The 27,113-nt window shown below is 52.8% G+C and overlaps 1 protein-coding gene across 2 annotated transcripts in view; it reads left to right on the top strand.

Moving 5' to 3' along the window:
• DPYSL3 (dihydropyrimidinase like 3) overlaps window positions 1–25,466 on the top strand; it is a 103,538-nt gene extending 78,072 nt beyond the window's left edge. For both annotated transcript variants that reach the window (XM_036894628.2, XM_036894637.2), the window contains exons 4-14: window positions 848–1,012; window positions 3,119–3,180; window positions 4,044–4,124; window positions 7,842–7,910; window positions 10,787–10,907; window positions 14,386–14,542; window positions 15,207–15,348; window positions 16,711–16,881; window positions 18,081–18,260; window positions 20,782–20,944; window positions 22,255–25,466. In XM_036894628.2, the coding sequence (XP_036750523.2) occupies window positions 848–1,012; window positions 3,119–3,180; window positions 4,044–4,124; window positions 7,842–7,910; window positions 10,787–10,907; window positions 14,386–14,542; window positions 15,207–15,348; window positions 16,711–16,881; window positions 18,081–18,260; window positions 20,782–20,944; window positions 22,255–22,343 (1,400 nt within the window). In that variant the 3' untranslated portion in view covers window positions 22,344–25,466. The remainder of the gene's footprint in view (window positions 1–847; window positions 1,013–3,118; window positions 3,181–4,043; window positions 4,125–7,841; window positions 7,911–10,786; window positions 10,908–14,385; window positions 14,543–15,206; window positions 15,349–16,710; window positions 16,882–18,080; window positions 18,261–20,781; window positions 20,945–22,254) is intronic.
• The last annotated feature ends 1,647 nt before the right edge of the window (window positions 25,467–27,113 follow it).

Below are 27,113 nucleotides of genomic sequence, written 5' to 3'. Positions count from 1 at the left end.
AAATAATTGTTATGTGCAGGAATAATTATTGAGTTAAGATATGAAAAATGTCAAGGTTTTTGGTATGTACTTCAAAACGGTTGTTAAAGAAGTTATCCCAATTTTTACCTTCCCTCGACTGCCTCGGGGAACTATAAGAACATCACTTGCCTTCTCCTCACCAAATGTAGATTAGATGTTATTTGAAAGTTATCCACTGTTGCAGGTAGTGTGGCAAGAGACACGGACCTCAAAGCAACCACGGTCTGGACAAGCAGTTCATGTGGAAATAAGATCTGTGGGACTGCTGTCGTGGTCAGTTAGTGGGCACTGGCCCTTTCCTGTGCCAGTAGGCAAGAGTGTATCTCTGTCTTGTGCCCTGACATCAGTTTAGAACCTCTCTTGCTGCCCTTAGCGGGGAGTTGGACTTTTCTCATTAGCAGTCACTCCCTACTGTACTAGTAATAATGGCACATAGTAGGCACTCATTGATAGCTGGCATTTATTGAACACTTACTATATGCCAGGCATCAAGGGAAGCCCTTTGCAAGCTTAATTAATTTTCCCATTTAATCTTACAACAGACTTTTTCTAGGAAGGCATTGTGGCACCCTGTCCCCTATGCCACTTGGCATCATTTTAGGGATGAGAAAACTAAGGTTTAGAGAAGCTAGAAATTTCCCCAAGAGCCCAGAGCCAAGTGAGGTCACATCACCAGCCACCTTGAGCGCACCGGGGGACACTCCCTAAGGGTCGTTCTGTGCTCAGGAGACAGACTCTGTAGTCGTGGCCCAGCCAGCGGGAGCAGGCCCGCGCGGAGGGGAGCGGAGGCGTGGCAGGGGTCACCCACTCGGGGCCTCTTGTGCAGTTGACCACGTGGTGCCCGAGCCCGGGTCCAGCCTGACCGAGGCCTATGAGAAGTGGCGCGAGTGGGCCGATGGCAAGAGCTGCTGCGACTACGCTTTGCATGTGGACGTCACCCACTGGAGCGACAGCGTCAAGCAGGAGGTGCAGGGCCTCATCAAGGACAAAGGTGAGCCCCAGGGTGCCTCCGCCCGTCCCCTGCCTGTCCTTCCCGCACTGTCTGCTCCATGGAGCCGCTTCTGCTGGCTTAGCGCCTGGGGCCTTGGGCGTGAGTGCTGGGTGTAGGGCCACTGCTGTGTCCCAGGCACTCGGTCTGTCTTTGTGCCACCTCACCCCTTACCGGGTCCCCATGAGGCTCAGAGTCACACAGTGAGTGTGAGCTGTAGGTCTACCCGGAGTCCCTGGTGTTTACCTCCAGGCAGTACTGCCCACCTTACGGCAGAAGAATCTGAGGTCAGGGCGGTTAACATCTCACATAAGGTCACACAGCTAGTAAACAAGAGATTAGGAATTTTTCACCTTTATCACTTTTACTCCAAAGGACCATTACTGCTCTATAGCAGTGGCATCCTCAGAAAAAGGCTAAGACGTGTCTGGGAGCAAAGATGTGTTCACACCGAGGCTAGGAGCTTAGGGAGTGAAAACGCATCCGTGTGTGTATGTGTGCACACGTGTGCCCCCGCAGTGAGTGCTTGAGATAGGTTTCCATTATCTTAGGTTCTTCTGTTTTCTACTTCGTACGTTTTAATAATCAGGTATTTCACACTCACACCCACCCCCGATACCTGCACGCAGACTTGCGATGTGCATCCTAAGGTGGTCTGAGGACTTCGGGAACTGTAAGGAACGGCCTCAGCTGAGTGTCCAGGGCCAAAGGAAGCCGGCCAGTGATGCCATGAGGTGCAGAATATCGCTGTTAGAGGCATACTGCAGTCCTGATTATAATACTAGGGCTCGTGCCAAGGGTACAATACTAATCGCAGTATTAACGTAATACTGCGGTCGGTGAGCAGTCCGGCAGATGTCGGGGCGGCTGTGGGAGCGCGCCCGCGGATCGGAGGGGACAGGCCGGCCCCCTGAGGACGGGTTTTCCTTCCCATCCTCCCTCCCACCCCCCCAAAGCTCTGCCCAGGCTTTTCCTTCTGCAGAATGTACGATTACCCTCTCTCTTCTTCTGTCTGCTCGTACACTGGGCATCTCAGCTGGGGTAGAAGTTCGAAGCTTCAACACCCACTTCCCCTCCACAGTGTCTGGGCCGTTTCACGGTGACAGAGAGACTGGTGGGAAGGGTAGTGTTGGGAGAAACCGCCCTGAGCTGAGCCACCCTGGCTGGGGAAGCGCTCCGATCCCAGCCCGTCTGTGGCCCGGAACACTGTGGGCCCAGGTGGCCTGAATGGCTGGGGACCAGAATCGTCCTCCTTCCCTCAAAGTGACTGTTTTCCCGTCCCACCTGTTTCTGTAAATCACTGTATTAATAGTCTATTTGGGCTGCATAAAATTAAACACTCTTTCCTTACAACCCTTATGACTTAGGTATCTAAGCTTGGAACCTGACTTTTGCCGCTAGCCCGTTAGTGCCCCAGGGATGGGGCCTCCGTCTTAGTTCTCCTCTCAGATCTAACACCCGGTGCAGGCCTAGGTAGAGCACGCGTTTGTGAGAGGGTGAAATAAGCCAGTCCCCGGAGATCCCTTCGTAAAGACCAAGTAGTGTGAGGCCTGGTGCTAAAAGCTCCGTGTGTGTCACCTCAGTTAATATTTCCGACCACCTCATGAACCAGGGTGTTGGTATTTTTCCATTTTACAGACGAGGAAACCGGGGCTCCAGATGTTAGGTATTATAAGCTCTCTGTACTAGTTAGTGTGTGGTGCAAACTGCAGCGTGAACATGGGCAGCGTGCTACAGCGATTCCTGCTGAGATGCTGCCTTGAGCCCTGTCGGCGCACGCTGAGCCTCGGTGTTGGGGAACTGGTGGTGGCGGGGGGACAGGCCACGCTGAGCCTTGGTGCTGGGGAACTGGGGGGGTGGGGGGGGACAGGCCAGGAGGAGGCAGCGAAGACGAGACTGCTGCCGTGACATCCTGTGGGAATCGTTGCTTTTACGGGGTGAGGAGGGAATAGAAAGATGCTTTTGGAGAGTGGGAAGCATCTGTCTTCTGTTGGGCAGAAGCCCCCCGTGCACTTGGGCCGCACGGGCGGTGGAAGTGGGGGTGAAGGAGGGAGGCTGGTCGTGACAATGTCGTCTTCCCCCCATTTTCCTCCCTTCCCTCTCTCGCAGGGGTCAACTCCTTCATGGTGTACATGGCCTATAAGGATTTGTATCAAGTGTCCAACACAGAGGTAACCCACTGCTGTGAGGTTCGGGGTGTCTGGGTGGGTTTCCTCTGAACACGAGTCGCGTGGTCACCGAGGGGGACGCCGGGCCACAGGCCTCCTTAAAGCCCTCGCAGCCCAGCTCACTTCACTAAGGGAGACAGACGGCAGGGTGCCCGTGGTGAGACAGGCGGGGTGCTAGGGTTCCCACCGGCAGCGGCCTTCTCGGGAGGGCAGGAGCAGGGCATGCCTACCCTTCAGGGCATGCCGAGCGAACCCCCGGCCGCGTGAGCGTGGTGCACGTGTGCGTCCCTCGGTCGTGCAGGATTGAGGAGGCCCTTCTGCTCTTCGGGGTACCAGCCTGCCTCTGCCTCTCTCCCTGAGAAATTGGTGGGATGTGTTTGTTTTAGACAAATCTCAAGTTTTCAGAGGAAATACAGGAAATTAATTCTCATGCCTCCCGGTCAAGTGGCGAAGGGAGGGCCGTGCTGAAAGGTCATGAGGGCAGGGGTTTTAGCTTTTGGGGTCAGCCCCCGGCCAGGCTGTCCTGGCAGCAGAAGCACCCGTTGGGAAGGAGTCTAAATTAGGCTTATCTCAGCTCAGTGGGAAATAATCGGTAAAAATGTGTGCTGGGAGGGCAAGCCGAGGGGTCGGCCTCACTGCCGTACGCTGTTCCGGCCGCCTGTGTGGCAGGATAGGCTCCGTACACGGGCAGTTTACCCTGGAGTTCCTTTGGCCGGGCATGTGTCGGTCTGTATTTCTGCCCTGGGCACTTAGTTCCTCGGGTTTATCCCCTTGGCTGGGCCCTGGCCCTGGTGACCGGCCCCCGGGGGAGGCTGCTGAGAGCACCCGTGGCTTGTGGGGGGTGACAGGACTCATTTCTGTTTCAGCTCTACGAGATCTTCACCTGCCTAGGAGAGCTGGGGGCCCTTGCTCAAGTCCACGCTGAGAATGGGGACATCATCGCCCAGGTAGCAGGGGCAGCTCCAGGCGGTGCGCTTTCTCCGGGGCCTCGGGGCTGCATCCGTTTGTTTCTCCATTTCTTCAGTGTTGCTTAAGCTCTCAGTGTTTGACCCTCATAAATACTGCGCTAAAAACACGACCTGCCTTAGAGAACCTCGCAGTCTTGGAGGAAGAATAAAAGGGGAGATGTAGACAAGGGGGTTGGGGGGGAGTGGAAGATGCTGTAAAACAGGAGTGGACTGGCCATGCTGGAGAATCAGAAAAGGAAGACGTCCTGGAAGAGGAGGTTTTCAGATTGAAACATTAAGTGGGAGAGCATTGCTGATTGTCTTTTGGAAATGAGTCCAGGCTCTAACGGTTACCAAAGGGAACAGGGTGGGGAGGGAAGGAGAAGGGGATTAAGGGACATTATAATCAGCACGCGGAATATGGGCAGGTCACGGGGAAGGCAGCACAGCCCAGAGAAGACAAGTAGTGACTGTAGCATCTTCCTACGCTCGTGGGCAGTGACTGCAGTGGGGCGGGGCGGGGGACGTGATGATATGGGTGAATGTCGAAACCACGGTGTTGCTCATGTAGAACTTTCATAGGATTGTGTATCAATGATACCTTAATTAAAAAAAGGAAATGAGTTCCAAGCTACATGACCTTCTCTGTCCTAAAGAAAAACTCTAAGGCAAGTATTTCTCAGAAGCCAGAAATCCAGTCCAGCGCTGCAGAAGTCATAGCCAGAGATAGTAAAGAATTCAGGCCTTGTGGGAATCAGACACCCCCCCTGGTTCCTTAGAAATCATATTGAGAAACCTGTGGAAAGAGTGATGGAAGTCAGGGCCCCAAGGCCCAGATGGATGGTTCGTAAGGAAGCAGAAAGCCCTTCTCTCTCCATCTCCTGGCTTGCTTAATGGGCACTGTGCACAGCTGTGTCTCAGCCAGGGTTTTGTTTATCTCAGAAGCATTCAGGACAGGCCTCCACTAGGAGGAGGCAGCCAGAAAAGACTGAGAGCTCTCTGAGTTCATTTGATAACATTAACAGCAAGAAACCATTACTCATTCTTTCAAAGAGCATTTCCTGAGCTTTGTGTGCCAGGCACCAGGCCGTAGAGGGGAGCCGCAACAGGTGCATTCCACAGCATGCAGGCACCTGGACTGCGTGTTCGTCGTGCAAGTTGTCGAGGACGCAGTGCGTGCGGCTGGCAGGGGGCGGTGGGAACAGTGCTGGGCCGACCCTCTGCCCAGGCCCACTGGCTCCAATGGCAGATGCCATCTGGGAGCCCTCCCTGCGTGTGGCAGGCGCCGGTGGGTGTTCTAGTGTGTTCTCACCGAACCTTCACCCCACCTTTCAAAGGTGCCACCATCCTCTCTGTTCTGAAGATGAGAACATTGAGGCGCAGAAGGATTAGATCACTGGCCTAAAGGTCACAGCCAGTGGCTGTGCCTCCTACCCAGAGATGGTGCGTCCGGGGCCCCCTGGCTCCAGCCGCCCAGCCGCAGGTTCCCGAGGGGAGCAGGGCTCCAGCTGCTAGGATTCCAGACTCTGTGTGGAGGAAGGGAGCTAAGTGTGCCGTGTCCTCCCACCTATGACCAGAAAGGTTAATTAGGCCCCCGCCAGCCTTCTGCCGCGTCCCCCGCACAGCCAGAGATAACGAAGTCATTTTCCAAAGAGGGTCCGGTGCCTTGCTGCCATGGGAGGCTTCCCGGTGGCGGTCGAGCTGTGACTCCTGCCGTTGTTCCACGTTTCCCGTGCAGCAGCCACAGGCGCCAGCCCTCCGGCCAGTTGCCCTGGAAACCAAGCCCTCGGCTGCTTCATCCTGGGCCCCGCGAAGGTGAACGGAGTCTCATAGCTCCTCAGCACACTGGTGCCTCTGGTCGCCCCCACCTCCCCAACCTTGCCCTACCTTGGGAAGATGTGTTCTCAGTCAGGAAAAAAATAAGAGCATTTTTCCATTCGGATGAGCTTTTTGGGTGTATGTTTATTAAATTCAGCTTGAGCTACAAGATTTTATCACATTGTCTAAATGAAGGAAGCTGCCGTGCTCAGAGTTCTTGCTGCATGTTATGCAAACTGACCGAAGTGCATAAAGAAGTCTTGCCTGTGGGTACCAACAAGGGGCATTTTCAAAAGTCCAAGCTGGCAGGACAGTCAGCAGCACCTTGAGCATCTTGAGCGATTCATCCATCAAATATTTGCTGAGTGTCCACCGTGTGCGCAGGCCTTTGAGAAGGAAGGTGAAAACCGGGGTCCCTTTCCTCAGGGAGCAGATGGGTGTGATCACAGCAGCGGTCAGTGCCTCGGGGTGCCCACTGCCCCCCCCACTCGTGTGAAGTGGCATCTGTGGGTCTTTACATGCCATTCCTAACCTTCCAGCTGTAGGCACGCCAGGGCTTTTAGAACGACGTCCCAGGAGGAGCGTCTGTCCGAACGAGGCAGAAGGTGAGAGTCACGTAAGACAGGAGAGGCTTTAGTTGGACACCTCAACGCTTGTGTGACTTCAGGAGGCAGTTCAGAGGAGGGGAAATTCTATTCAGTCCCAATTTCAATAAACAGAAGAATAAGAATCAAAAGTGGAGGGAACGTCATCCTCTGATCTTTTTTCTAATCCTGAGAGCTGCAGACAGTGGCTGTTTTGCTTCTCAGGGCTGCTCGTAGAACAGGCATCTTCCTTCCTAGACCTCTTTTAAAATTTATATTGCTAATAACTAAAGAAGCAACAACGAAAAATTGTTCTTTCCCAGGGAGATGGAATCCCCTCCTTTCTCAACATCTCTGCTTCTGAGTGAACCAAGATTCTGTCCGGCCCTCTCCCTCATGTCCCGCGTCACCAGAGCAGAGGTTCTCAGGGACTGGCCTTAGCGCTTGGACAGTGCGGGCGAGCAAAACTCGGATGTGGTGGCTTAGGGTTTGTGCCAGTTCCAATTAGCCTGTGTGTGTGTTCCACTGCCCAGCCACCTGCTTCCTCCAGAAAGCTGGCCAGAAGTCTCCGAGGAATTCAGCCATCAGCCATGAGGGGCAGGCAGTTTTGCCACATGCACAACCTAATTAAGTAGAATTTAACCAAAAGACTGACTCGGGTAATGCCATTCAGAGGCATTATTTTGTCTGGTTAAATTCTGAATCCGTTTATGTAAGCCACAAGTTTAAAACATAAAAAAGCCTGAGGGGACTCACGAAAACGCAGATTTCTAGGATTTAACCTCCTAGATTCCAAGGTGGTAGGCCTGGGTAGGACCAGACATCTGCACTTCCACAAAAGTGACCAGGGATTCTGAGGTAGGTGGTGGGTGGACCAGATGTTGGGAAACAGCACGAGACTGTAGGCTTCATAAAGTCAGGGCCGCGTTGCTGTAATTCAGACACTTATCAGAGAGCCTCACATGAAGCAGATACTCAAAAGTTTTGTTGAATCAATGGGTTTTAAAATTTATGAATGAATAAACAAACAGAAATGAAGAATAAGTGAGATGGTGTGACTTCTGGTACATAATGTACGAAAAAATTGATAGCAGACCAACTTTTATCCTTTAGTAAAAAGCCATCCTTAAATGGATGACTTTTTCCTTTCAGTTAAGACTGTACTTTATTTTGCAATTTCAGATATAGAAGGAACAAATCCGTTCACCATACACATTTTATTCTTTTCTTCCCCTTAGAATACACACCAGCATACATTTCCCAAACTTCAGTCGAGCGCATCTGAAAACTATTCTCTATTCTTTTCTCATTCTAGGAGCAAGCCCGGATGTTGGAAATGGGGATAACGGGCCCAGAAGGCCACGTGCTGAGCAGACCCGAGGAGGTGGGTTGCAGGGAGTGGGGGCTGGAGGGGAGGGAGAGAGGCCCCCTTACAGCAGGCTTCCGTGACTGTGCCCCAGCGGCCTGGAGGACGGCCTGCTGCCTGTGGCATTCCGACTGTTTGTGTTGGCCTCCCTGAGGCACATGCGCGTGTATGAAAAACATCACCGATGTGGTGAGACTGGGTACCAGGCAGGAATGTTGGAGCATTTCTTCCAAAGGCCGCTTCTGACTGGCCCAGCTCAGGGGAACCTGAGAAAGTGAGCCAGCGGCGTCGAGGAAGTGCTTGCTTCTGCTCCCTAACCTCTGAAGAGGACACAAGGGCCAGTGTTCTCCCCCGTTACTCAGTAAGAGTGCTGAAGATCCAAGTCCTTCCCTGATCATTGAGTCTCTGAGGCATTTTCACATGCTCCCTTATTCCATGTCATGTTTTGAGTCCTGCAGAATACCAGCTGCGTGGATAAGAGGCTGAATGGGTTTTTCGTAAACATACTGTCTGTTGGGTTACGTAAGGTGCCTACGTCCAGGCATGGAGGTTCACCATGAGTACAGTGGATGGTGCATAGCGAGTAGCAACCGCTTAGCGGCTGAAGAGTAAAGGAGGGGTGACTGGCATGTCAGCACCTTGAGCCGGCCCAGGGCAGAGAGCTGGGAACTGGCTGCTCATCTGGCTGGGAGCCTGTTGGCTTTGGGAGACCACCTGGGTCTGGCACCTGGAGAAAATTCAAAGCCCTCCGTTACAAGACACTTTAGAGGCTTTTAGAGATTAAAATGTGACACGTATACGTGGAAAAGTATTCCTATCATAGAGGTTAGTGACCTTTCACAAACTGAATATACTCGTCAGTAGAGCCCAGCTGAAGAAACAGTGTGTTACCAGCACCCCAGAAACTGCTTTGTGTCTGATAATATTTTTGTTGCAATTTTGGTGATCAAGGCTACAGTCACAACGTTTCTGGGAAGTCTGTCTCAGTACCAGGTCCTTCCTATGGAAGCTTGGGTGTGTTCCCAGCGCTCTGCTAATTGCATTGTCTCAGGGGTCCTCAAGGGCCACTGCCCTGGGTGCTCTATATTCCTGTTAAGGAAAGAAGCCGAGGCTCAGAGAAACAAGGCCCAGACCAATTACATCTGAAGAACTGGAGAACTGTTGGCACGGTGTGAGCGGGCTGGAATGATCACTGTTTGTGAAACTCTTCCTAAAAGCCGGTAACTGTAGAGATGTGCTGGCCAGAGAGATTTCTTCAGCGGCAGCCAGGGGATTTCTGAGCAAAGTCTATTTTTGTTCTGTGGCTTGTTGTTCCAACCCCCCCGCCCCCAATCCTCCCTGTTCCCGTCTCCTTTTTAGTAAAAAGCCTCTCCGCTGCTGATCTGGACAACCCTGGAAGCCCTTTAGGGTGAGGTTGGAGGCTGATGTAACTTTCTAAAGATAGCCATGTTGTCAAGGTGTGAAAAACCTGCAGCGCTGTGAGCAGATGAGCTCAGAGGGGCCAGGACTGAGGGCGGGGAGCTGGAGGGTCGGCGTGGTGCGCGGAGGGAGGAGGGGGCGGAGGGGGGGCAGCCCCTCTCCAGTTCAGGGCACACGCAGATACCATCCGGAGTGCTGCTGTTTGGAGAGCTGAACCCGAGGCACCGCGACGGCCCTTCAGAAGCCTGGGTGCTTCAGGAAAGTGGTCAGGCGCCCCAGGGGCTTGTCCATGCGGAACAAAGTGCGACTTGGGGTGACGCCAGCTGGGCTCGCCAAGTTCTTAAGGGTCTGTTTGCTGAGCCGCAGCCACCGAGGGCGGGGACTGGTTCGTGTTATACAAACATCGGGCACCTGCAGCCTATTTTCGGTGGTAAAGTTTTGGGCTGCACAGGCTAACCAGAATGTCGTAGCCATCCAAAAAGGAACTGTTGCCGATTGAATGGAAAAATGCCAGTGTCTCTGCCTGGGGTGGAATCGGACCAAGTCAGGCTTTGGGTAGTAATGCAGGCTCTGCCCCGGTCAGGACCTCGACCAAGAGAAAGAGCAACAGCCAGCCTTCCGGGAAGTGTCGCCTCGCCCCGGGATTGGGCTGAGCGCCCCGGAAATGTAAGCGCTGTGACTCCTCACGGCAGCCTGGGGCTCGGGGGCCTGCTATCGTCCCCGCCTCACAGACAAGGCAGCCGGGCCTTTTCGATGATGCTTAACATACCCGAGGTCACCCAGCTTCCGGGTCGCAGAACCAGAGCTCAGACCCAGGCCATCTGAGAGAGCCGGACCGAGCTCTTAAGACCTTGCCTTGTTAATGAAATAAGGGAAAATGGATGGTTTCTTACTGAATAAATTAACTGGACTGGTTAGCTTATTTGGAAACCTGAATTCTCCATGAGGGCGGGATGCAGGAGACTGAAAAAAAAAAAAAAGTCTTTGTGCTGAGAAGCCTGGGGATTATTAGTAGAATTGCCTGCCGGGATGAACCCCTCGCTGACCGCTCCTGGCTGCGAGAAAGGGTCTGTGGCCCGATTGCCCTCACTGGTCATTTTGTGCGTGTCAGTGGTGGGATTGTGTTTTGCCAGAGATCCGCCCTGGGGAGATCGGGAGCCAGGCTTCCGTCACGTTTAGCTTTTGAGAGAATCACAGGGGGAGCGGAGGGGAGACTGATGGAGTGCTTGCTGTGTGGGGGGCACAGCTGCCCCCCGGCCCTCACGCCCCACCTCCGCTTCCCTGGGGAGAGGCCGCAGCACCGAGGAGCCTCGTAGGGTGACGCAGACGGGCAGCGTCACCTGAGGTTTGGATCTGGGGCGTCTTAGTCTGGACCCCCCAGGTTTTTAACACCTACATTCTCAGATTGTGGAGGCAGAGGTGTGGCACTCCGAGAGGCTTATGCTCCTCCTGCCCCCCGGGGCCTTTCTTCACAGCTGGAAGCTGAGGCTGTGTTCCGTGCCATCACCATCGCCAGCCAGACCAACTGCCCGCTGTACGTCACGAAGGTCATGAGCAAGAGTGCGGCCGACCTCATCTCACAAGCCAGGAAAAAAGGTGACCTGGGCTCCCAGGGCCTTGGGGCCCCTGCCCCGCCACGTGGCTCCTCCCCTCCCTGTCCGCCCTGGGTAAGCGGTGCCTGGTTTGCTGAAGGCCTTGCTCTCTGCAGAGCCCCTTGTCCGCATTGGTCCACTGGGTCTTCTCTTCCTCCTGGGAGGATGGCAGGATCCCGGGACTTGCCCCGCATGGCAGGTGAACAAATAGGCACAGGACGGGGAGGTGCTTGGGCACAGCGGGGACACAGTGTACGCGAGTCCTTGGGTGACGCCGTGCACCCTTCCTCCTGCCCGTGACCGTCTATGGTCAGTTCACGTATCTGAGCCGTGTAAAGGACGTAGTAGTCGAAATGATTTTGGGTACGGAAGTCAAAGATCCAACCAAACTTTCTTTAAAAAACAAAACGGAGTAAATTACTGGTTGAAGGTGTTTCAAGCATGGCTGGATCCAAGGGCTGAAATAATGACACTGGGGTTCTGTTACTCTTACTCCTTTCTTTGCCCTGCTTTCCTTTGGCTTTATTTTCAGTGTGAACAGAGGCAAACGTCGGTGTCAGAGATGCCTCTCGTCCTCGACGCGGTCAGGGGCCTGGGGCGGGAGAGCATGTGCCCCCCGGCAGCTCGAGCCGAGGCCCCGGGGGGGCTGTGATCGCTGGGCCTGGCCCGTGGGCTCACGCGTGACCGAGTGTCTGCTCCGGGGATGCCCCGCTTGACGGGCTGGGGTGGGGGGCGGAGTGCGCAGGGAGGCCCCACCGCCTGAGCTGCATAGGTCAGCACGAGGTATTTCAGAAAAGGGGTGGGGGCGCCTCCACCAGAGACCTTCATGACCTGGGGCTCTGCCCCCGCTGCTTTCTGACTGCTTCCGCCTTCTCTCCTCTGTTACTTTAACTCTGGCTTCTTTTGCTCGCCTTGTGCAAAGCCAAAGTTCATTCTCATTTCAAAGCTTTTCTGCTCCTCTGTTCTTGTCCTCAATGGCGCGCCAGCGGGTTCCGTGTGAACAGCGTGTGGTTGAGGAACGGGAGGCACAGGGCTGTGTGTGTGGGTGGGAGGGAGCGTTCACGGGGCGCCTGGTTCTGGGGGCGTACCTGCTGGGTGCCGACGGCCCTTCTGGCGGTGAGACACCCACGGCAAGTGGCTCGAACACCAGACTCAGAGCTGCTCTGTGAACCTCCACATGTAAGGGACCCCGGGGGCTAAAAAGAGCCCCCTGCCTGGTGGCTAAGTGTGCAGCTGCCTGGTGTTCTGGCAGAGGGGACCCTTTTCTTAGCGGGGAGGCTTCCCGATGGCCTGGACGGTCTTCCTAGCTGGCAGGTTCTGGGGCGCCTCCCGTCTTACTCCGCTCACAGGAAGCCTGCCGTTTTCTCTCCCAGCTTGTCTCAGCACGACAGGGTTCGGTTGCTCCACCGGCAGTGAGTCCCTGGGCAAGGACCAGGACAGCAGGCCGGTGTTCCTTGCCCGTTCTTGGAGAGGGACAAAAAAAAAGAGAGAGAGAGAGAGAAAACGAAGGGAAAGAGCAAAGTGCGTGGCCTCACCCACGTCGCCCATGGCACCTGTCATACGCCCCCTCCCTGCCCTCTGCTTCTGGTCGCAGCCGACTGGGCCCCGTTCTCAGGATGACCTGAGGGCCGCAGGGACGGGGCGTTTCTGTTATTTGCTGGGTCTTACTTTAAACGTCACGTACAAAGCTTCTCGCCCTTAGCCTCCTGGCTCGCGACTCTCTGGCAGGGAGAAGCGGGGCAGCTGTGTTGCAGGGTGGCATCGTGTCAGTGACGAACAACTGGCCACTGAGGTGGAAGCCACTAAACTCACGGACTGTCATTTGCAGGGAGAAAGTCAAGAGCATTCTGAGCAGGAGTGTGGTGGGGCCCACTTGTCCCTTCCGGCCAGAAGCCCCAGTGTATTTGATCACCAAGTGTTCTTTAGCAGCTCTTCAGGGCTGCTCAGAGACAGTGCGGGGAACCTACAGGTTCAGGAGGACCAGCTGAGTGTCTGGCACTGAGATAAATGCTTTGAATTGATTATTACGTAGAATTCTCAAAGATCTCTGGGAAATTGGCATTATCATCACCATTCACCAGATAAGGAAATCAAAGCATGACTTACACACGATCTCTTAGCCAGGAGAGCTAGTATTCAGCCCAGGTGTGGTGAAAATCTTTGCATATTCTACTCTTCCATCAAAAGATAGTCCAGAGGGGGAGCTCTTGCGCTTTGAAGGTCGTATTTCTTTTCGTACAGCCGACTGCTGGCCTTACTTTCATAGTTCCCTTTATTTGTGGTCCTATATATGCTTTAGGTCAGTAAATATTTTTGGAGAGGCCTTGGAATTCTCATCAGTCATGTGTGCATCCCGTTCATGCTCATCCCAAAGAGTGGGGTGTCCTATAGGAGTCACCACCGCGGCTTCCTTCTTTTGCCCACGGCAGACATCACAACTCAGTCATGACTCTTTTCTAGTGAGACCAGAAGCGTGTGTAGAATTCTTCCCAGCTCAGATTTCCAGGCAACCACAACCAACTGACTGGAGTCGAAGCAAAGCAAAACCTATTTATAAATCCTGGCCATAGAGCCTTCCTGAACTTTGACTTCGTGGGGAACTTGCATGTGGAAGACGGAAGGCCAAAGACAAGCCCAGGTTGCTGCAGGGCATCTTTAGCCCAAGATGCTGGCACAGGGAATTGTGAGGCCAACCAACCTTCTATGAGGCACTGTTTCCTTCTGTATCACAACCCCTTCTTTTTTGGGCAGCTCAGCTGAGATCAGTGTATTTCCTAATATCCTTCCTTCTCTCTGCTTGGTTTGGGCATGCAAGCCCCTAATTCCAGACACAGCATCTAAGAATCTAGCCTCATCTTTGATGCGCGCAGCTTACTGGGTGTCTTTGAGCAAGTCACGCCTTCCCTTAGGCCGAGGAGCGGTGGGCATGACGGGAAGCTCGCGAGAGCCCCTCATCCACGGGCATGGAGTTTACCTTGTGGGACCGAAGCACGTCCTTGTAATAGTAGGGTTCAAGTGGTTCCCAGGTGATGGGGGCCCATTTGGTGCTCTGGGCCCCTGCAGTGGGAAAGGTGTAGGAGGTGTAAAGAAATTATAGTTACTGAACTTCTGCATTCCAGGCACGTCTATATGCCAGAGCCTTCCATTTTCACAGAACTGAGAAGCAGACATTGTCTTATATCATCAATATCATCAATTCTGGGACAGATCTGTCCCATATTTTAGTAGTTCTGAAATGAGGCTGAATCCTATGATTAATATACATGTTTTTTGTTTAACCTCAAATGTTAATTTACTTCTGATTTGAGAATTAATGCTGCATCATATAACCAATGGCTCTTCGTAAACTAGGCGATACCAGATTGTTCTCATTGGGCAGATAGAAAAGCCGAAGCTTTAGAAAAGGTGGGAACATGAACTTGGGCCCAGAGCAGCACATTCATCATGCAGACGACCTGTTGATCATTTCTTACCCCTTGCAGGAAACGTGGTCTTCGGCGAGCCCATCACCGCCAGTCTCGGCACGGACGGGACCCATTACTGGAGCAGGAACTGGGCCAAGGCGGCCGCGTTTGTGACGTCCCCCCCGCTGAGCCCCGACCCGACCACTCCCGACTACATCAACTCCTTGCTGGCCAGGTGGGTGCGGGAACGGCAGGCAGCAGGCGCTGCGTGGACACATTGTGAAGGCCACTGGGACGAGGACTGGAGCGGCCTATCTGGGAGCTAGACTAGAGCCTGCACCAAGGGGAGAGCACGGAGAATCCCCCTGCAGTCCTCGGCACAGGCAGTAGGCTCTTCCCCATATTTTAAAAATTGCTACGTTAGTCGTATTAATGACAGTAATAGCAGTTAATAGATACTATGTGCCAAGCAGTATGGGGAGACTATAGGCATGATCTTGTCCCTCATGAGGGGGGACTGTCATCACCATTTTGCAGATGAGGCAACTCAGGGCCAGAGAAGCCTAATTCTGAGCAGCATGTAGCCAGAATCACAGGGACACTCGCTTGCTGCTGCCCCCATGGACGTGCAGGAACGGTTCCGTCCCTCACTCGGGTCCCTTTGCTTTGTTACCCAAGTGATGCTCTGATCCCGCCCGCTGGTGTTCCAGATGGGGTCACTGAGCCCCAGAGAGGGAAAGAACTCACATAAGCCCACACAGCTGGGTGGAGGCAGGGGCAGGACTCTAAATCAAGCTGTGGACACTGCAAATGCTTCTCACATGAGACACTCGATTCTGGGCCCCTGGGGTGTCTCTAGCCACCTCTCCGGTTCACTTAAAGCTTCTCTCCTTTGCCAGCGGGGACCTGCAGCTCTCCGGGAGTGCCCACTGCACCTTCAGCACTGCCCAGAAAGCCATCGGGAAGGACAACTTCACAGCCATTCCTGAGGGCACCAACGGGGTGGAGGAGCGGATGTCCGTCATCTGGGACAAGGCTGTGGTAAGGATCGAGGTCAAGGAAGGGCGGCCAGGGCCAGATCAGAGCCTCCTGCCGCTGTTCCTTCACGGATGAGGCCTCCTTCCTGCTGAGACGTCTCTGGAACCAGGTGGCCCAGGTGCTTGGGGAATGTAACTTCCAGAGCATGATGAATCCTGGGGTCTGGGATTCCCAGGAGGCCTCCTTATCCAGACTACTAGGGACTAGGAAGCAGACATGCAGATCCTTCATTGGATGGCATGGATGGTCTGTGCCTAAAATCATAGTGATTTAAAGTCCTTTTTGTTTGGGAAGTGTTATCACTTCCTTTGAAAGGGCTGGATATAAACCTTTGAAGTGATAAGCAAGAGATATATGCCTAAAACTAAAGTCATCTTGCTTATCAACGGTGCCCTGCACTGGTGCGTGTGGGCATTCAGGCTGCGCAAGTGATTGTCTATCTGTGTCTTCTGTCAGCATGGCCTGGTTTTATTTTCCTTCTTAATATCACAGAGGCTGGCAAAAGAAATAGCCACGCAAATGAGTTTCTCTCAAAGATTTTAGTACAATGAATAATTAACCCATTATAATAAGTTGATCACTTCCCCTGTTTTTTTAATATTAAAAACTTTTATTTAAAGCTTCTCAAGACCCTCATTTCAAAGCCAAATAGATACATATGAACCAGTGCCTCATTTATCTACAGTGTGTAATCCAGCAAGTTTCCTTTTCTTCTTGGCTTCCAGGAAGCTCAAAGGTGGATTTTAAACTCAATTCTTCTTTTCTTATCCAGCTTTTTCTTTTTGAGAAGACAAAAAGCATAAATATTTTTGTCTCTTTCACATACTTGGATTTTGCCTTTTTAAAAAACTTACATATTTACAAATGTACTATATATCTTGGCACTTATCTGGAATTGTTAAAAAATGATACATATATTTTAATTACTAACATGATACATTCTTAATAAAGAACACTTGGAAATGACAGAAAAGCCCACACCCAAAAGGAAATAAAAATCACTCCTAGTTTCACAGCCCAGGGTTAACCATTGTTACCATTTGGGTGAGGTTATTCCATATTTACACTGTGCCCATGCAAAAACACATATCTAAAAAAATGGACATATAACCACATTTGTTTTGTCCTATAATCCTTCTTGGAATTAGAAGGGGTAAATAAGTAAATGTATGTACAAATGCAGGAAAAACAATGCCTACTTGAAGAGAAGTAACTTCTGTTTTAAGCCATGTGTTTAACCATTTTGCCTGGGCAGCCATGGCAACCCAGCTGATTCTGTGGCTCGCTGGGTGGGGCTTTGTGGGTGTCCTGCTCTGAGCTCATGCCCTGCCTTGAATTTTATTTATTTTTTTGGTATCGTAATAGGCCACAGGGAAAATGGATGAAAACCAGTTTGTGGCTGTGACAAGCACTAATGCTGCCAAGATCTTCAACCTGTATCCCCGCAAGGGAAGAATATCTGTGGGTTCTGACAGCGACCTGGTGATCTGGGACCCGGACGCCGTGAAGATCATCTCTGCCAAGAGCCACCAGTCGGTGAGGCCGGAGCTGGTGGGCGGGGAGCGGGTCGGGAGAGCCGTGCATCCGTGGTGTGCCAGGGTAATCGCACTAGGGAGGACGTGTTGCAGTGACAAACCATCCCAGATTCTCGGTGACATAAAACCTCACCAGTTCGTTTCTCACTCCTGGTTTCTGAAATGGGTCAGCCGAGGGGCTGTGCCCAGCACTGTTGGCTGGGACGGAAACCGACAGGGGCGCTGCCTCCGCACTTCCAGGATTGCTGAGGCTGGGAATCAGGACCCGGGCGTTGGCGTACCAGTTCAGAAAGCTTTCTTACGTCACTTCCGCCCCCCCTGCTTTGGCCAAAGCCAGCCCTGTGGCCGCTCCCTACTCCAGGAGGGCAGGAAATGCAGTGGTACTGTGTGCCCAGAGGATAAAGGACAGGGAAAGAATGGTGAACAGCAACTGACCACTTCCTCATGGGGAGTTTCATGTGAAAAATAATTTGTGAGGCCCAGTGCCTAATGGAAAGGTGCTTAATACTTGCTAGTAAAAATAGTTAATATTTTTTAAGCACTTATGTTTCAGGCGCTATGTTTCAGTTCACTGAATCTCCGTAACAGTCTATGTGTAGGCGCTGTTGTTATCTCCACTTTATAGAAAAGGAATTGGAGGTGCAGGGAAATTAACTTAGTAGCAAGTAAATGGCGAAGCTGGAATTCAAACCCCCACAACGTGACTCCAAACCGACGTCCTTAGTCACTCTGCCACAATGGCTTATACTTGTTGAATAAAGGAAGGAGGTGGGAAGAAGTCCCAGTTTTGGCCGGGAATGGTCTTTGCTTAAACATCGTATTGTATCATTATTTATTTTCAAGCTAGTGGGGACCTACGGTCATGTAACCCACTTGCCCACCCACCTCATACGGGTCTGCCAAGCACAGTGTCTCCGATAGTTATCTTTGAACACTGCCAGTGACAAAATTTACTTCCATCTGAGAACTTTACTAAAGATGCTGCTCTTTGCTAGGAAATGCGCTCATAGCTAGCATGTGTCGCCCGGGCCGGTACGGTACCCGCTGAGAGCTGGCAGGGGCACTGTATGCATTTCCTGGCCTTACCTGGTGACTCAGTCCTGGTGAGGCGGAGGGCAGGATCCCGGGCAAGGGGCACCACGGTCCCCTCCCCCCTTCCTGCACCGTACCCATGGCTTTGCCCCTCCCCCTCGTCTCTAGGCTGCAGAGTATAACATCTTTGAAGGGATGGAGCTGCGTGGGGCCCCGCTGGTGGTCATCTGCCAGGGCAAGATCATGCTGGAAGACGGCAACCTGCACGTGACCCAGGGGGCCGGCCGCTTCATCCCCTGCAGCCCGTTCTCCGACCACGTCTACAAGCGCATTAAAGCCCGGGGGAAGGTGAGAAGCTGGCGGAGTCGGGGTGTGGGGAGGGGCAGGTGTCCCATCCAGGTCCAGCGACAGTAACCATGAGATCGGTGGGTCTGTGTGCCAGGCCCTCGCGAAGAAATTCAGACCAAAGGTCCCTTCCCAAGGGACAGTCACACAGGTATGTGTTATAAAAGGAGGCTTCGAAAAGTTTTCTGGCCAAAGAAAGCTTTTGAAAAATGATTTCCCCATTTTTATTGTGCCCCTATTTAAGATATTTTGAATTTTTGATAAATCAAGATAATGTCAATATATATATATATTTAAAAATGAATTACTCTTTAGGGCTTACAACAAGAACCAGCAGCCCACGCCCTCCCCTCCCCTCCCTGTCCCATCCTGCCCAGGGTCGCTCCCCAGGGGCAGGTGTTTGTAACTCTTCTAGCGAGTTCTATGGTTGCAGTAAGTAAGATCTTGTGTCCCTGATTTCATGGATGGATGAATAGGTGTAAGTGGGTGAATAGATAGACGTGTGGGTGACTGTGTATCTACACAGTATAAACGGCAGCTCCAGGTGACCTGAGGACAAGGCCCAGAGCTCTGTCTTCTCAGCTCCTCCTCCACGGCACACCAGCCTGCAGCCCACCTTCTTGGAAGGTTAGGTTTCCACAGAGCAGGGTTAGACCAGCCCCCGGGGTCATGGGATTTGAGCCCCGGTCTGACCTCGTCTGCAGGAAGAGAGAAAGTCAGCCATGCGCATGGGATGGAGGAGACGGTGAAGAAGGGGCGCCCACTGTAAGTCACTGGGCCCGCCCAGAGCGAACAGCCGTGCCCGTCTGTGTGCCTGGACGCAGCCCCGGGGCCCCCAGCCCCCCTGGAGGTCAAGGCAAAGGGGGCTTGGAGCAGTTTCCCTGGGAAACAGGCTCTGTGAGGGAGATGTGCCAGCACGAGCTTTGCTGGGGATTATTTTCAGGATCGCCCTGTGGCAAAAATCAGAGCAGCAGGGCAGGGCGGAGGGCGAAGTTGGGCAGCGACACAGTCAGAACAGGGGCCTCAGCAGAGCCTCTGCGGGGCTGCTCTGTGCAGGTGGTCTGAGCCTTACACTCCCTCCCTACTCCCCCAGCCCAGCCTGCCCACCAGGCAGTGGAGGCGGGCTGCCCCTGGGCGAGGAGGGGGCTGGGGACAGGCGTCGGGGCACACACCGCCGTGTCTGCCAGAGGAGGCCCACACCAGCTCACGGTCCAGGTGCCCCCTCCCCCTCCCAAGCCCCCAGGCTTCCCGGGAACTGGACATCCAGTCCCTGGATGTCAGCGGCACAGGGAGCCTCCCCGCCTTGGAAGGGAGGCAGCCGCCCAGCCCTGCTGTGGGAAGGAGCCGCTTTCTCCTGGGCTGACGTCCGCCTCCCGGAAGCCCGCCAGCCAGTATGGTTCTGCCCCGGCTCCTGCACAGAACGAGCCTCCCACACCTCTCCCAGAGTCTGTGTGTTTCCAAAAAGTCATCTGTCATTTAGTCTGAATATCCCTGTAGTCTTCCTTTATTTTAAGATACTGTTTTAAATCCCTTTCCCCCATTTTTATCTCTTTATTGGTGATCGTTTTAAAGCTAGGTATTATGGAGTAAAAGGCCCTACTCTAGTTTTGTCCTAATAGAGAAGGGATCTCAAAATTCGCCTCTGTCAGCTCTTTATTTCCCTGTATCTGAGCTTGATTCTGGACTCCAAGAATGCTGATGATGTACCGTTACTGGCAGAGGGTTTGGGGAGGTGCAGATGGGATTGTGAGCCTACCCGCATCATTCGCGTCTGCAGCTTTGATGAGCTCTGTCTCTGTGCCTGCGTCGGCGCCACGGGCAGAGGAGGAGGAGGGCTTGGTGGCGGGCTACGCTTCCTCCGAGTGCCACGAGCCATCCCGTCCCGCGGGTGCCCCTGCCAGCGTGTCCTCATTGCCTCACTGATAAGTGGTGGACGGAGGTCGTGCCCGGCCCTACCACTGCTGTGGGTGGTCTTGGGGTGTTTGTCTCCTAGGCTGTGGGCCCTTTAGGGAGGCTCCCCGTTTCATGTGCCCCTGAGACCCAGCACACGGCACCAGGCCTAGCACCGAGCATGCCCTTGCTGGTGGGTGTGCCTGGCCGGCTCCCCAGCCCAGGGCAAGCCCACAGCCGCAGCCTGAGGTCAGTGGGTCAGACGCAGGACGCCCATTCCCGGGCCGGCCGACTGAGCTGCACCGAGGGGCAGGAGGAGCCGCAGGCGCCCACCCTGCCCGCACTGAGGGTCTCGGCAGCTGCTGCCCTTGCGCCCCTCGGCTCCAGCCCCCCAGGCGGTTCCCCCTTCCCCCGCCGCTTTCTCTGCTGCGAACGCTGCCGTGCACACCACTCCCCTGCACGCCTCGTCCTCCCTCAGGCCCGGCCCCACACAGGCGCCCTGGGTCCTCCCGCTGAAGCTCACCCATTTAGGAGCTCCCCCTATACACACCTGGTCCATTAATATAATTGTGCCACTTGGAACAGACCCTTACTTGTTGGAGGAATGAATGGCGACGTGCTTTCTCTGCTGCAGATGGCGGACCTGCACGCGGTCCCGAGGGGCATGTATGACGGGCCAGTGTTTGACCTGACCACCACGCCCAAAGGGGGCACCCCCGCAGGCTCCACCCGGGGCTCCCCGACGCGGCCGAACCCCCCCGTGAGGAACCTCCATCAGTCAGGATTCAGCCTGTCGGGTGAGTCGGGCAGTTATTCCAGGGCCAGTCAGGCCAGCAGGTGGTCCTGGGAGCTGGTTACTGGCCAGCACTGCAGGTTTGCTGAATCTAAAAGGAGTTCCTGCTGAGTAGGCAAGATAAGGCTCTGTCAGGTTAAGGAGGAGGTTTAAACGACCCCTTCTGAGAGATGTCACCTGGTGGGGCGGGGCGGGCGCTTCCCATTAGGGGCTGTTAGCGATGATTATCCACGTTGGATGGCGAGGGCCGTGCGCTGGGTTGTGTTTACTGATTGTTTGCCCGAGTGGAAAGGCTGCTCAGGTGATGTTGATGCTCAGTTGCAATAGCTTCTTCTAACCTCAGATTTTTATTATATTCTCCCGTTCCTGGTCATACTAATGCTAATAGTAGCTACTGTCGCTCGAACATTTACCATAGGTTAGCCGTATCATCGATCTGTTCTTTAATAGATATTAATGGAAAACAAGTCTTCAGTTGCTCCATTGCAGGTCGTCTTAAAATGGGGGAAAAAAGCGTAGATTTGCATCTCTATAATGAACAGTTTAAACGTGAGAGGAGCAGATAACAAGGGTGCAGAGACACATAAAGAGAAAACAGCAGTGATTGGGGATAGAAAGGGAGTGAGGGACAGGAAACGGGAAAAAGGGGGTAGGAGGGACAGAGACGGGGAGGAAGACCACAGGAGGGGGCTGGAGGCTGGGGGTGACGACGCCAGAGGTCACATTGGGCCAGTCACACAGAGTTTTTGGCATTGTTTCTGCCATTTCCCATTGCTGACTGGCTGCTGTGATCCCGAAGCTCTTAGCGGCTCCTTTCTGAAGGGACATGAGTGAGTGCACACCTGTGATTCCTTCTGTGCTGAGGCTGCAGGGGCCCGACCATCACCACCTGGGGGTCGTGAGACCGGGGGCAGGTCACCTGACCCCTCACAGCCCTACTCACATACTGAGCTGTTGAGTGGGGTGTCTCCCAAAGGCTGGTGGTGAGGACTGAGTGAGACAATCTGAGAAGCACGTAAAACATTGTCACAGTGCATGTAAGCAGCGATTTTTCATGTCACTCCCGTTGTTCCTTTTATTGTCCCTATTGTGATGCTGAGGATCTGGTGGAGTGTAGGTAGGAACCTGGCTTTTCCTGTCGGGGGTGGTTTTCAGGAGGGTGGGTAAGAAAAGTTTGGAATACCTGGCAGACCAGAATGGAAGTTTCTTGGGAGATGAGGCCAGGAAGGCCCTTCATGTCTGACCTCCTTCAAGCTAACCCAGGTTCTCCCCGCTCCCCCTTTTTCTTCCTGGAAATTTCTTGCCGACTTGCAGGCACCCAGGTGGATGAGGGGGTCCGCTCGGCCAGCAAGCGCATCGTGGCGCCCCCCGGGGGCCGCTCCAACATCACATCCCTGAGCTAAGAAACCCCTTCCTAAAGGGGAGCAAGAAGAGATGTCTGAAGCCAAAACGGTACCCCAACATGTCAGAAGGAAGGAGGATCCAGTGGCGACCTAAAGAGTCGATAAGCCTGAAGCCTTATGTTTCTCTGATGTTACGCTCGCTTGCCTAGCTTTACGAATATCGCTTTGTTTTCTGTTTATGCCTAGCCTTGATTGGTTTGATGCCCTCCCTTCATCTACATGCATGCAGTCAGGCCCTGAAGGCACAGAGCCTGCTCTATAGTGTTGAGAGCGTGTGTAGTGCTGCATCTTATGACACGGGGACAAACCTGGGATGTCAGGAACATGAACAAAAGGGACGCAGATATTTGGGGTGCACGGGTGGTGGGAATCTGGAGCAAAGCAGAGGGCTCAGAGGGGCTGGGGTGGGGCGTGTGGAGGGAGGGGGGTGGGTGGGTGAGCATTAGGGGTCTCGTGTATTGTATTGATGACGCATGTTTATTTCCATGGAAGATGGCCGCTTGGGGCAGCTGTCACCTCCACACGGTCCCTTGGGGTCTGGAGCAGGCAGGCGGTCTTCAGGTTCCAGACGTTGTCATGTCCCCTCCTACATTTTATTCCTTCGAACATTTTATTAAAACATCAAAACCCAACCATAACTTCCACCTGCTTGATCGTGCTGGCATTTGGTTGGGCCTCTTTCTCAGTGTTGCTTCCAGATTCTTCTCTTTCCTGGGCTGGGCAGGAAGAGAGGAGAGAGGAAAGGGCACTTCTCTTCTCTTGCCCTACCTGCCTCTTTGGTGCTTTTACAAGGCAACAGCTGGGAGCACAGCACAGGCCCTGCGGGGAGGGGCAGCCGTGCTTACCTGACACCTGCCCCCAGCACGTGTTGGAGGTCGCCACTCAGCGCCCGTCCTTGTAAGGGGAGGGGAGTGGCATGCCTCTGGCATCCTGAGTTAGGACTGGAGCTGAGACAGACCCAATGGAAGGGCTGCCCTTGCCGGCGGTGAGTGTTTGATTCTCCATTATCTTGAGCTACAGGCACATCTACGATTGAATAGGATGTTTTGTTTTGAAAATTTATTTTCTTAGGTGTTCCCTACACTTTACTACTAACAGATAATCTCAGTTTATAAAGGAGCCAAGCAGGGATCTGGGAAAGCCAGTCTGGGGCCCTCATTCTGCTCTTCGGTCCTAAACCATCTGTTTCCCCTGCTGTTGGCATGTCCTTTTGGGGGAACTTTTTGTTTCTGTGCTGAAATCTCCCGGGGGGAGTGGGAGTGCCAGGCAGCCTTCCCATGCCACATAAAGGATGTTAGCATGGAGGGCTTGCACCTGTCTTGTCTGTCCGAACTGAACGTCCATTTCAGAACGAGTTCTGTGAGCTCCATGAGGATCTGTGGACCCCAGAGGCCCACAAAGAGGAAAAATATGTCCAACCTGGGCTCAGACTTCTGTGCTTGGGGGCTCCAGCTGGTAGAACCCATAACGCTGGGTCCTGGGTATATGTTAGAAAGAAAGAAGAAGCACATGTCAGACACCTTTCCGGTGCTTAGGAGAAGCCGTTATCTCTGGCTGCAGGTTTTTAGTAAGTTAAAGACCAGAGAAAATGGAACACGTGGCTGAGAGGAATTTGAAAATAGCCAAAGGAAGAGGGTTTCCCCTAGCAAGCTAATTTCTTTTTCTTACCAGGAAAACAATTATTTCTCATAATAAGGATCTTGCTATTTCAAGGGTTTTTCATGGTGCCTTTGTTTTAGGGGATATTTAAGTGAAGGGGGGCGTGTAGTTCTGGATTTGTGACTTGAGGACTTGGGGCCCTTATCAGACCCCAAGCGTGTATACCTCATTGGTTGGACTGGACCGTAGGATGTGTGTTGCAGTACCAGCCACAACCACCAGATGGAGGAAAAGATGCGTAAACAAACTTGTGGACGCCCCGCTGTTCCCTGGACCCCGAGTCTATCTTGGCCCCCCACGTGATCTCCCTATGCTGTGAAAATAAGTCTTTCATGGCCAAATTGGTCTTCTGCGCTATACTTGGGGCTTTCTAAGTGAAGCCTTCAACCAGAACTTCATATTCTGTGCATGCTTTCCACGCCCCTCAGTGCCTGCCGCAAGCAAGGGCAGGCAACAAGGTCTGAGAAAGACCCCCTTTCTTCACGTATTATTAGTAACTTTCCAAGCATAGAAATTTCTGAGACTGCCAAGAAAACTCCTGCTATTCTGTTGAGTTGGTACTCGTTAAAAATTAATATTCAAATGTGTCTTGTTCCACGGGACACACGGAATATTCCGATACGAAGGGTTTAGGAAGTGACCGTGCCGATGAGTCGTTGCCCTCGGGGTTCACTGGCATCTCACCCAGCTGTGGGAGGGCAGGCTGGACCTTCCGCCTCCCACCCAAGCTTTCTCTGGCCATCTCCCCTCTCGGCCTGGCCCCTCTCTAAGGATGCCCTGCCTGCCCCCGACCTTCTCACATTGTTCCTAAACCCAGATGGCAACCAACCAGGGTCCTCCCTGGGAAGGCCACCATCGTGGGTGATTGAGAAGGTGGCTATGGAATTGTTAAATCAGCCGCCCCAGTAGAGAAATTTCTGCCAAGTTTTCTAAAAGTGGCAGAGTAGTAGTCATCCCCAAAGTGGGTTTTCTTCCAAGTCCAGCCATCCTGTGTGGCCTTTGTCTTCATGTGGACACCCAGAGAATCATGCTCTGCTCCAAAGGCCTCCGTTCTAATCCTGCACTCCTGCTCACCCCGAGAAGCCCTTCCTAAATGGGTGGATGAGTCCCAACTCGTTCTTGCCACAAAGTTTCCAGGCCTCCCCCCCTGGAAAACTCCGGCTTGAGTCCCAGATGTTACCCACGGGCTGTCCCGGGCAGCCAGCATTCATTGTAAGTTCCCTCTTTGGAAAACGGTGTGTGGGTGTTCAGTTCCGTGTCTGGTGAATGTGGACAGACCGTAAACCTCCCTGTGACCTGTGGTAGCTGTGAGGCGGCTCTGGAATGTGAAGGGCTGCTTGGTTTGAACCGTGAAGAAAACTGTGTTTTGAGTTTAGCTGAGATTTAAAAAAAAAAAAAAAAAAAAATTCATCAAGTGACTGTTAATGTAAACCTGGTTATTAAAATAAATGCAAAATCACATTTGCCATCGTCCAGCCCTCTTCTGTGTGCGACGTGCCATTTCACCTAAGGTATTATAATTGCAAAATGAAACAAATGGTAAGAAAAGCAGACCTGGCAAAAATGGTTATCCTGAGAAAATTTGCAGAGTTTATGTCTTTCCAGTTGAGGCTGACTTGTGTTAGCCACAGAGTTTAATCACCATGATTGAAACATTGGAGAATGACTCAGTTTTTCCTATAGATCCTCAAACTTAGTATTTGTGCAGAAGGCACTGCCACTTGGGATAAACCTAGCTGAGTCCGGATGGTCCCGAAAGGTTTCTGTTTGTTCGGTCATCATCCCCTTAAAGCATTTTCTGCGGCTCCCTATAAGCCTAGGCTTTGAGAAACTCAAACTAAGCATTTTCCAAGATACATTCTTTAGCAAAAGTGATCCTAAGGAATCTAAAGGTGTTGGGAAGGATTATTTACTGTGTCTACTCTGTTGGGAGGTTTAAAGTGTGTATCAAGTCAAAGGCTATGAGATGAGAATTCCTGTCTTTCAAAATGTGTCCAATTCAAGGTTCTCAGACTTTTTTCACTACTGAACCCTTTATCTTATCTCATCTTTTAATGTTCTACCTACTCTGTTATACTAAACCCTTTCTGGGAAACACTCCTGGGTCCAATTCCAATTTAGGTAGGACATTTTTTACTGCAGTGGTAGACTAATGTAGGCCAAAAATTTTTTTTAGGTACGTTAAAAGTCTGGTGTAACTGAAAACTTGAGGGATGGATTGGATGGATTCGAGCACAGCTGGATCTAGAATGCTGTGACCTTCTAGCTCTTAGCCCTGCTCACCTTAGTGAGTGTCATTCTTAGGAAAGCTCTCCATGCGGGAGCGAATCTAGCCATCGGCTTCTCCAGGTTTTCATTTTACCTGCTTAGCAATTTCAGGGAAGGAGGGACTCCCTCAATAGGCCCAGCCAAAGAGACCGATCCTGACTGGTTTGGGCTGGCTCAGGTGTTCACACTGAACTGGTCACCGTGGCCAGGAGCCTCGGAGACTGATTGGCCACCTGGTGCCATGTCCAGCCCCTCAGCCACCCAAACCACGTGCACTCGGTAACTCAAAGAAAAACAATCTGTGATAGCAGAAGAGGGGGTGGGTGCTGGGCAGGCAAAAACAGCAGGTGACCGAGCGCCAGTTCTCCAGCCTGCGGGGCGTGAGTGTTTTGCTCAGCTAAGCGCCTGGGTGGTCACTGGGGCAGGTGGAGGAGGGTAATTCCTTGTGAATTGTTTTTGTGTGTGATGAACCCCTCTTGGTTGGTAGAACAGCGCTGTCAGTACAGGAGCGTGGAGTGATTGATACCTCTTAACACAGATGCTTAGAAAACATCAAAAGCTAATTTAAGCACGTAAAGAATTCTTTCAGTTTGAGGTTCACAGTCGGACCCACAGTCTCATCTTGTGTTTTGAACTCGGTATTGGTGAAACACCCCTCCTGCGCGTGACCAAGGCAGCTGTGCTCCGCCAGGGATTAGAGTGGGCGTGAAGGGCACGGCCAGTGCTTAAAATGAACCTAGGTCGCAGGGTTATAAATGAGACGAAACTTGTTTGATGTTGTGATACAGTGACTGACTCTCATGCCTCTGTGGGCTGGAGGTACGCAGGGCTGAGTCACGTTTG

The sequence above is a fragment of the Manis pentadactyla genome, chromosome 13 (assembly GCF_030020395.1).
Source record: "Manis pentadactyla isolate mManPen7 chromosome 13, mManPen7.hap1, whole genome shotgun sequence".
NCBI classification, from domain to species: domain Eukaryota; kingdom Metazoa; phylum Chordata; class Mammalia; order Pholidota; family Manidae; genus Manis; species Manis pentadactyla.
Note: the sequence above shows the minus strand (reverse complement) of the source record. Positions and strands in the feature narration are given on the sequence as shown.